General features: G+C 42.6%; 1 protein-coding gene across 1 annotated transcript in view; it reads left to right on the top strand.

The window, feature by feature from the left end:
- Positions 1-7,814, top strand: part of LOC137792880 (MICAL-like protein 2) — a 23,711-nt gene extending 15,897 nt beyond the window's left edge. The window contains exon 16 of the mRNA XM_068588675.1: positions 7,715-7,814. Coding sequence (XP_068444776.1) covers positions 7,715-7,728 — 14 coding nt within the window. The 3' untranslated portion in view covers positions 7,729-7,814. The remainder of the gene's footprint in view (positions 1-7,714) is intronic.
- Positions 7,815-11,031: the final 3,217 nt, after the last annotated feature.

Below are 11,031 nucleotides of genomic sequence, written 5' to 3'. Positions count from 1 at the left end.
ATTTCTCTGTGGTCAGGCGTGACACCAAGAGAATGAAATAAAACACACACTCTGATTGTTGTTAACAGTCTGGAACAATCTTTAAATCACATTTAACTTTTGTTTTGTTTTCTGCTCAACAATGAAATGCAACTCTGCAAAAACAGCGAGAGGAAAAAACACTTTGACAATTTAAATTACAAATCACAGCTTTGCTTCAAAGTGCTTTTTACAATGTGCACGGCCAGCGACACCTTGGTGCTCCTTTACCCCAACTTACACACTTTTATTTCTCCAAAAAACACACTTCTGACACATTTCTGAAAGGGGACAAGAAGAAATTGGCATTTTTATTATAAGAAGGTGGAGGTTGTGATGCTGAAGTACAAAGAAAAACTATGAACGTTAACAAGTATGTTTGTTTCCCAACCGTCTGGATGTTTCATCACGGGTCTAGTTAAAAATGAAATACATTATTTATTTATTTTTTGGGATTCCAAGACAGGAAAAAAAGGTATTTTACCTCAGTATGTGTCACGTGAAACATTTCCAGCGTGTTCTTCCAGCGTGTTCTTATCACGCCAAGAACCGATGAGCGCGGCCATCTTGCATCGTCCTCCCTGTGAAGGCCACAGGTGACGAACAAAAACACGCAGAAAAAGACAGAATTGTGGGAAAACTGTGTGTTTGAAAATCTACCGCAACAGAACCGCAGCAAACACACACACATGCAAACAGTTGCGGGAGAAAAGAGAGGAACGGCACACAATGCGTGAAGAAAAGAGCAGGGAAATTGACTTTTAGCTCATGTAAGTTGTTGTTTGTTTTATATCTTTCGGCATGAAAATGTGTAATCTCCTCGTCTCTAAAGGCGGCATCTGTTCCCGTTGTTATGTGTGAAAGTGTTTGTTGATTCCCTCCCGAAAAAAAATAAATACAAATACACGATAAAATGTTCCGCGGCCGCGCCGCCGTGCGTCTGAATCAATCACGCTTCAACTTTGCTTTTTATCTTCGGGGTGAAAGGAAAACGTGCCCTTAAAGTCGTCTCAATAAGGTGCGTTCACAGCCGGAGCCGACTGTGAACGCACCTTTTGAGGCGGTTCATTTACATAACACAGTGGGCCCTCGCGTATTATTCACGCTAGACTTTTTAAACAGTTTAGCGTTAGAGTTTTGGAGTGCGGCCCCGGCTCCGCTCCGTTTAGACACAATGGGATTCGACTTATTCGTATCGGGTTCAATCCGCGTCGAAGCGGTATGAAGGCGACATTAGCATACACTCAACCTGTTGGCATTGTTGTTCCACGCGCCTTTATGTCCTCTTCCTTAAAAGGTTTAAAAAGGAAGCTGTGTTCACCATTCGATCCACTTTTTGGATCCCTTTTCTCGCCGGCTTCTTTTCACACACACCTCGCAGATTTCACGGCGTCTTCAAGTCGACTCGCGTAAAGTTCCCTCTTCTCCAAATGCACCCAAATTAATTGTTTTATTTTCCACTTTGGGGGGACACTTTATAACGTAGTGGACGTCTCCCGACGCGTCCAGCGGATAAGGAGCGACGGTCACTCCTCTTTTAGCTCCGCTTTTGGTCTCCGCCACCAAATATCTGGCTGTTTTGCCGCTAAACGCGCCGCCAGCTAGCTGCCGTTTGAGCTACTTTTGATTAAGTTTGGCGGGAAAAATACCGTCGGGATGGTAGAAGGAAAGATGGTTCTTTTTGGCAACATTCGGCGGGGTCATTTTATGGTAAAAAAAAAACCCCTCATCTTATCTTATTTGATCGATATGAGTTGTAGTCAGTCTTCGTCAGGATTAAGGGCGGGCTGGTTGTTTGACTGACAGCTTTTTGTGCTTATGATGTGTTTTTTTGTTACGTTTATTGTGCACATAATGCTTTTAAACTGGTTTTAACTGGTTTTCTGGCAAGGTTATGATTCAGGCAGTCAATCTGAACTTGAATCAAATTGCAGAAAACACAGAATATTGATGTCTCTTCGTGGGGTTGAGGTCGAGGGCTGCTTCTTGTGGCAACAGATTGAGAGAAGAATCCTTCCCTGTTTCAGCGGTTCGGTTGAGGGACAACGTGACGAGACAGAGACAAAGGGATGAAGTCCTTATCGCCCAACATCAGAGTCCGACCTCGATGACGCTCTTGAGGCTGAAGGGGAGTAAATCCCTGCAGCCACGGTCCAAAGTAGAGACTGTTATAGCTGCATGTAAGGGCCCGTAGCTTAGATTGTTGTGTTGAACAATCACATGCAGTCTAAGTGTTACGTTTGCACAAAAAACAGATTATTATTAATTTTTTCACATGCAATTTGCATCAGTAATTCATAAAGATTGCGACCAACAGGTTAGTCGCAGGATTTGTTTTTAGGGTCGATAAAAAGCTTTGAACAATTTCTTCCATTGACATTATTGTAGTCTTACATGCCTGCAGTTCCTCTCACAGCCACACGGGGAGCCTGAACGTTTGCGTCTCTGATCATTGTAGCTAACTTATAATATTGAATATGAAAGGTTAAAGGTCATGTTTGTTTTACTGATGAGAGGAAACAACAAGAGCCTCTTAACTCTGCATTAATGCATTCATTTGGTCTCATTTAGAAAGTATTAAACACGTGTTTATGTTTTAAATTAGACATGAAATAAAATATTTTGATTTATCAAACAAAAATCTCTTCAAAATGTCTGCTTTACCTTTTCTTAATGATATAAAAAGGATGTAGAAATGGAAGTAAAGACGATATTTTACTCAGATTCACTCTTTTCAGGAGTTGAAGATAAGGAACCTTGTGAATTCGATCGCGGTAGTTTGTCATTTTAATATAATTAAGATAGATGGATGAATAAATAGATGGATAGATTTTTGTACAACTATGAGGGATTTCCTTGCCCTCGGTGTGTTTTGATGGATTTCACAAGGTTCTTATAAGCCAGCGAGAGGTCATAAAATGTGCCGCATGAGAAAGTTTAAAGTGCTTTAAGCTTATTTCGTCGGCTGCTTTATTAAAAAAAAAGAAAGAAAAGAAAGAAAGAAAGAAGGATACCCTCGTGTACATATTTAGCCTCTGCTTGGATAATATTTGTTTCAGCGCAATATGTTTCTGCTTCGGCAAAACAGTGAGAATAACGTGCAAAAGTGATGACAGATTTTACAGATTTTTGCATGGAGGAGGAAGAGGAGGAGGAGGAAGAGGAGGAGGAGGATGTGTGTGGCATCCTTAGCCTTAGCAATGAGACGTGTGGTGTTTGTGTGACGCATTGATGGGTGCGTTACAGCACCAGAAAAACACTTGTTTTGTAGTTTTTTGTGTGTCTGAGCCTCCGTCACTGCGGAAAAAAATTTGTATTCTATTTTATTAAACACATATTTCATTTGTATAATGTTATATTTGACTACTATTACTATTTTCTCAGCTGTTATTACATTAATCATATTTTATAATTAAAAAAAATATATTTCTATTGTCCTGAGTGCATTTGTCTCAAATTCTTAAATAGCTAAATTCTTAAATAGCCAAATTCTTAAATAGCCAAATTCTTAAATAGCCAAATTCTCTGTTGTTTTCTCAGTCGGGTCTTGTTTTCGGCTGGTCGGTCGTCTGCGGCGCCCTCTGACCCGCTGCAGCCTGCGTGAACGCTGCTACACAAATAAAGGTTGATTGATTGAATGAGCGCTGTTGGAGTATAAGTGTGTCTTTGTGATGACAGCGCTGGAAAAGCGATCACAGCTCGGGGACCCCTCCCCCCCGACCAAGAACCTCTGGATGTCGCCCGTGGAAACCTTTGCATGTGGTCTCTACTTACACAAACACACACACACACACACACACACGCACACAGACACTGTAAGACGTACACACACCTTAGTGGTGATGACAGGCGGCAAAATCATCTCAGTATTTTGGTTCAGGTCTTTGTGTTTCTCTAAGTGTCTGTGACAAGGAAGGAGGGTAATGATCACTGTGTGTGTGTGTGTGTGTGTGTGTGTCTGTGTGTGTGAAGCTCCTGCATGGACGGATACTCTTTCTGTTTGTGTGAATTAGTAACGTGAAAGACAGAGCGGACATGTGCTCGATGGATCACAAACGGCGCCTTTCAGGGTGAACATTTCCACTCACGAGTTCAAGCTTGTGTAAAAACATGAAGTGCAGTTCTGAGTCAATGATTTGCTTTAAAACAGAAAAAAGGGAAAGGACTCGAAACAAAAAAGTGACGACACACATCCAGTCGAGTCACTTTATTGCATAAGCGTGAAAAAAACAACACACACTGACGATAATTTGAAGTAAATCTGACGCTGAAGCTTTGCTTTATACGTGAAATAAAACATTTTGGTCTCGTTCGTGCTGAGCTCCGCCATCTTGTGTCACTTCTGGTCGTCCCCTCCTTCATGTCCACTATAAGATGTCTTATTTCTTGGAGCACTGCCATCGCCTTCTTGTGGTGGTGTTTTTTTCCCGGCTGTTTGTCGACCAGCAGGTGATTTCATTCAGGAACAGTCTCTTTGCCCGAGGAAGATCTTTACCGATGGAAAGAGGAATAAAGTGTTTTATCTGGAACAGTGTTCAGACCTCTTGTGATAACAATTATCCTGGAGGATTATGGGACAAAGGCCTCTGGACGCAGACCTCCACCTCTCTCCTGCAGAGGACACACACGGCCTGCTGGTGGCTCAGCCTCTCTGTTGTTGTGCTGTAGTTGCTTTTCATCTCCCTGGGGTTGTGTCTCTATTGTAGTTGTTTTGTATTGCTATGTGGTCTTGTGTCCCTTTGCAGTCATTTTGTGTCTCTTTGTAGTCTTTATGTGTCTCTTTGTCGCCTTTTTGTGTCTCCTTGTAGTCTTCATTTGTCTCTTTGTAGTCTTTTTGTGTCTCTTTGTAGTCTTTTTGTGTCTCTTTGTAGCTTTTTTGCATCTCCTCTGAGTCTTAATGTCTCTTTATACTCTATATGTGTCTCTTTGCAGCTGTTTGTATTTCTTTGAGGTCATTTTGTGTCTCCTGGTAGTCTTTTCGTGTCTCTTTGAGGTAATTTTGTGTCTATTTGTCACCTTTATGTCTCTCTTTGTAGTCTTTATGTGTCTCTTTGCCTTTTGTTTGTGTCTCTTTGTAGTCTGCATGTGTCTCTTTGAAGTCTGTTGCCATCTCTTTGTAGTTGTTTTGCTTTCTTTGTGTGACTTTGTTTGTTTCTTTATGTTTCTTTGTTGTCATTTTGAGTCTCTTTGTTGATTTGTGTCTCTTTGAGTGACATTTTATAGGTGAAGGCCTAATGGGGCCCCTGGTACTTTCGGCCTTGGGTACTATTACACAACAGGAAAAACAACTTTTGCTGCAGCTGAGTTTGTCTATTGTGGCGACTTAATATCATCTCTAATACCTCTGTGTTTGAAGGTCAGTGAAGTACACCGACACTGTGTGTGTGTGTGTGTGTGTGTGTGTGTGTGTGTGTGTGTGTGTGTGTGTGTGTGTGTGTGTGTGTGAGCTCATATTTATAGTTAATTGAGCTGAATTGAGATCGGCAGCAGCAGAAAGCTTAAGGCGTAAAACGAGAGAAGCACTCAAGTGGCTATCAGTATCATAAAGGAACAAAAGTGAAGGAGGGGAGGAGGGATGAAAGGAGATGATTTCCAGCGTTAATCCAAATTGAATTACATCGATAACATCGTTCTCTCTGGCTTTATTTTATGTGTATTTTTTTTCTCCTCATTTCATTTCAATCATCCACTTTCCCCCCGTCGCCGTCGCTCGCTGCCGTTTGTCTTCGGCTGCAAAGGAAACGACTGAAACATTTCTGCGAAACCACAAACTAACTTGTGAACAAACAGCAATCGGCGGCTATTTATTAGACTCCCTTCCCATCTCTTCCTCTCTCTGTTAATAGTGCGAATTAGCATTTAAATGAGAGATGGCATGCGATAGAATCCACTCTGCTTCAATATGTCCATTGGGACTTATGATTATCTCTTTCTCCTCATTTTTGCTTCACTCCTTATTACTCCTTTCCTCCTCTCCGCCCGCCCGCCCGCCCGCCTCTCTCTCTCTCTCTCTTCCCTTTCTCACGTTTCTATTTTGAGGACTCTTTTTTTGCTTAATTTTTTTTCAATTTTTTTTTATTAGCTGATACAGTTAAAGTGAGTCATTCGCTGTGTTTGTGATTATTTGTTTACCTGGATGTGTGTTCATGCCGCCTCTGTGTGCGGTTAGTTTAAGCGTACTTAATTGCTCTTGACTAATTAGCAGATGAGTCGAGGCATTTGGGAGATAACACACACACACGCACACACACACACACACACACACACACACACGTTTATAGCACCTTTCCGACCGTGTACTAAGTGTTCGTCTCTTGATTCTTCTCTCTTTTGGCTTGGCGTCCCGAGACGGTGGAGGCCCAGCGGTACGCAGCAGGAGGTGTTAATGATGTGAGGGCTGTGTGTTCTCTGCTGGGAGCGATCTGTTGTGTGTTAGCTGCTGTCTGTCACCATACGAGCAGAAAAACATCTTCATAGTTCATGCAAAGTGAGTGTGTGTGTGTGTGTGTGTTTGGTTTTCCACTGTGCAATTGCTCTGCATATTAAAAATCATGAATCTCCCGGACGCCCGCCCTGCCAAACAACACTCAGACAACTTTATTAATGTGTGCGCGTGTGCATGTGTGTGTGTGTGTGTGTGTGTGTGTGTGTGTGTGTGTGTGCGATCCCTTTCGCTTTGCATCACTCTTACCGTTTTCATAACTCAGATTTGTTGGACGTGTTCGTGTTGTGTTTTTGTGGGTTTGTGTGAGGTAATGCTTGTAGTACAATGCTGGTACTTTACTTCACTGCTCAATCATTTCTCTGCCAACTCGTGGACTTTTTACCCTCAGAAGTTTAAATTCTTTCCAAAAGGACCACGACAAATTGCTGCAACTTTGCATTTGTACTTTTCGCAAAAGGAAGAGGATCTTTTAGATGAGAAAAGTATCTCTAATTCCTTTTTTCGTTCACTTTTTGATACTTTCTTTCTTTCATAAATATTTGCCTCTGGTCCCCAAAATACTGTCATTTGCTGTTCAGGTCTCATTTATTCCCAAAGAGAGGAATTTGTAATTATTCACGAAGCACTGATCAATAAAAAAATATACTTAAATGCTGACCGAGTAAATTCGTCTTATCTTTTCTGTTAAGGGTTCTTAATGGTTTATCTGCTTGCTTTAAGTTTTTTAAGGGGTAACAATCTCTTAAAAGGAATTTATTTCGGGAAAAATAAAAAGTATGAACTGAAACAAAGGTTCCCAGCTGAAGTCAAACCAGGTGTGCAATTATGTAGCGTGTGCTTGAACCATTCGGCTACCAATCAAAAAGATTGATAAGTAATACTATCTGTGTTTTTTGGTCTAAGGTTTAACGTCCTCAAGCTCCATCAGCGTCTGCTAAAAGGTTCAAACTCTGAGACATGAGTCACTTCACAAGTTAGGAAACTTTGTCTCATGCTTTTTTACTCTTCATCCTAAAAGAAAAAACCACACAAGTATCACGTTGACGACTTGGAATGATTTCCTCCTCTGGGACCTTTTGATGAATTCAGGCGCTGAGTGTCTTTACGAAACGGACAGATTTGTTTCGGCTCGTTCCAGACGGGCTTTTCACAATAAGAGACACCTTCATGAAACAGCCCTCTGAGGGGCGACAGACATGTGACGGCCCCTCTGATTGGTTCCTCTTCTGTTTCCCGTGCTTCCTATCGCAGCGCTGCAGACCTGATTGAGCGCAATCAGCAGTATTGGACACACCTGGGCCGGATGAACCCGCACACATGGACGCCTGAGCGGCAGCAGCCACGTGTGAGCAGATCTCCAAAGACTGCATCACTCTTAAACTGTGTTATATTAAAGGGCTTTGCTTATTTATTTGTAAATTGTTTACCTCTTACAGGCTTTTAATATGTGCCAATCCTTTCTTTCCCACCGAGGGTTTTTAATGTGTTATCTGCATAATTTAAGGGGCGACAGAAGGAAAAGATGAACTGGGTGAACGGTTTCTCTCAGCTGAGGTCTAAGGGACTCTGAGAGGCTCACAGAGAAGAATTAGGCTTCGACACTTTGTCACCTCGCCGGAGGTATGCCACACAGGAGTGTGTGTGTGTGATGTATTTGTGTGGTTTCATTTAAGATTTCATGTTAACATTTTTCCGATTTCTGAATTTACAACATTGTCCAATGAGGAAGAAAGTCCCAATTAATCCAGGTGGTCAAGCCAGTAAGCTAGCCTAGCAAGCCGGCTAGCCTAGCAAGCCAGCTTGCAGCCAGTTAGACTAGAAAGCCAGCTTGTAGCCAGCTAGCCTAGCAAGCCAGCTTGAAGCAAGCTATCCTAGCAAGCCAGCTTGCAGCCAGCTAGTCTAGCAAGCCAGCTTGTAGCCAGCTAGCCTAGCAAGACAGCTTTCAGCCAGCTAGTCTAGCAAGAAAGCTTTCAGCCAGCTATCCCAGCAAGCCAACTTGCAGCCAGCTAGCCTAGCAAGCCAGCTTGCAGCCAGCTAGCCTAGCAAGCCGCCTTTCAGCCAGCTGGTCAAGCAAGCAATCTTGCTAGATGGATAGTAAAAGATGAGGCCGAGTCAGCTAAAAGTGTCCATCGTCAGAACGATCGCGCTCTGCTAATGTCTGGTAGCGTTACTGTGTTATGCTGACCCGCTGCTTTCCACGGATAAACACTGAGCCCTGTGAAGACGTTTTTCCAGCGTCTGAACATTTTAACTGAAGCCAAATGAAACACAAACTTTGGCGCCGTGGCTTCAAAAACAGTAAACCGAGAAAAAGATTTATCCTCCGGTGGAACACTACTGCCACTGTTTCACCAAACGCAAGTATTTGCATTAATTTTCTTTTTTGGGGGGCTTCTACATCTTTTAAAATGTATTTCTGGTTCTGTATTTGTTTTTGTTTCAGCAGCCCGGCGATGGTCAGTCAACTAAACAACACACACACACACACACACACACGGAGGATGCACAGCGGTGACGCAGACGGACGAGGTCGGAGTGAGTGAATTAAAGTGACTCACAGTGTGTTAGGCTTCCCCTTGCACAGGAAGAACATTTCCAAGACACACACACACCAAACCCTTAAGTTCTGACACCCTTTCAGATACCCGCATTAGACGGCGTAATCTAATTCCCGGCTATCGTCTTACAAATCGAATCATGACACACCACTCATATTCAATATCACCAAACCTCCAGCCTTTTAGTTTGGCCTCTCAAACCACCGTGTAAAAGCTTCATCACGGGCCGCGCTGATGAAATTACCCTCTATTATCCCCCCTGTCTCTCTCTCTTCTCCCCCTCCAACTCTCACTCCCCACATTCTGTCTTACTTGAAGAAGTGTGCAGATTTAATTTACTGCAGGACTCATGAGCCACTTAGCGCAATCTCTCTCAGTGTGCAAGGATTGATTGATTAGGCCTTATCTTGTTATCTGGGTCTGTGGTCGTTTTGATAGGCCTGTTTGTTCTCTCACTAGTCTCTCAGTCTTTCTATCTGTATCCCTTTCCTTTATGTAATTTCATGCCTCTGTCTTGTCTGTGTGAGTGTGTGTCTGTGTGTGTCTGTGTGTGTGTGTGTTTGCTGGCCTGCAGCTTCTCTGTCTACTTTTCCTCCAATGTGGGAATCAGACACTGATAAGGACGGATTGTCTTGCAAGATCAGAATTAGGAAATTACATGCTTTGCCCGTCGTGGACTCCCCCTCCCTCTCTTTCTCTCTCTGCCGGCGGACGACGAGCCGATATTGTTTCTCAGAATTTCCTCGAATTGCTCGGCGTTAATGGCCGACTAAGTAAATACTCCACCGGTGACGTGTCAGCCGAGAGGCACCGGCGTGTTCACCAAGAGACGCTTGTTTGTGGTTGTTTTTGAAACATTTCATTTGTGATATTGTGCCCAGTCTTTTACAGGTGAGGTTGTTTTTTTTTACTGTTAAATGAAGTAAATAAATAAGTGTATCTGTTCTGCAGTGCAGGTGAACAATGAGTCCACCTGAGAATAATCTGTTGTATCGGCCGTGTTCAACGGATGTGACTCCTGTTTTACGTTTCTCTCGATGTACTCACACACACACACACACACACACCGTGGAATTCAGAGATAGCATGTAGAAAACAAAGAGATTAAAAAGAAACAAAAGAAATAACTTATGTGAATACAAGAAGGGGGAAAACATAGGTGTGTCTCCAGCCCACGTCAATGTGTCACTTAACCCCAATTTGCTCCAGTAGTGTGTATTGTGTGTATGAATGTTAGCTACTTTAGCCCCTCCCATCAGTGTATGGCTGGGTGAATGATGACAAGGAGTGTGAAAGTGCTTATAGTGGTCGAAAGACTAGGAAAGTACAGGTAAATAAATAAACCATGTTTTGGGGCACAAGTACAAATAGTGCATGACTAAAGTACTATATCACTTTTTGTAAGTTAAGTGGGTGCTTATGTGCAGTAAATGCATGTAAGCGTGTATACAGCGAGCAGGTTTCATAGATGATGATATAAATAAGCATGCAGCGCATTTTTAACTGCACATAAATAATTCATGAAGTGAATGTTTTCCTGCCACATGTTTATTGGCAAAATATGATTCTACTGGTGGTTTCCACGTACAGTGTGAAGTGATCCATCACTTCACACTTTGTTTTGCTGGACTTATTTTAAGGCATTGGACAAATAACTGGTTGCAGGTTAGAGCTAACCTCTGGGCCAGATTTAGGCAAAAGGAAACATGGACACATGAAGGGATCTCCTTTGTGCTCGGCCTGCAGAAGAGTAATCACAGCAACATATTACATAAAAAGCGTGTGAGTGCATGTCAAGATACTACTGTTTAACATATCTGTGCACGGAAAAAGATTTAATTTGACTCGTGCATGTTTCCTGAACAGGTGTGAACGCTTGAGTCGCTAATCCGAACCTTCACTATGAAAACCAAACAGACACGCTGACAACGTTGTGTCTGACCTCGTATATGAGACTGCACGTGTCTGCTGAATATATATAAAAGAAGCTTGAGGTTAAAGATGGCCGCC

The sequence above is a fragment of the Clinocottus analis genome, unplaced genomic scaffold (assembly GCF_023055335.1).
Source record: "Clinocottus analis isolate CAN_PGR_092001 unplaced genomic scaffold, fCliAna1.0.p SCAF_22, whole genome shotgun sequence".
NCBI lineage: Eukaryota > Metazoa > Chordata > Actinopteri > Perciformes > Cottidae > Clinocottus > Clinocottus analis.
Note: the sequence above shows the minus strand (reverse complement) of the source record. Positions and strands in the feature narration are given on the sequence as shown.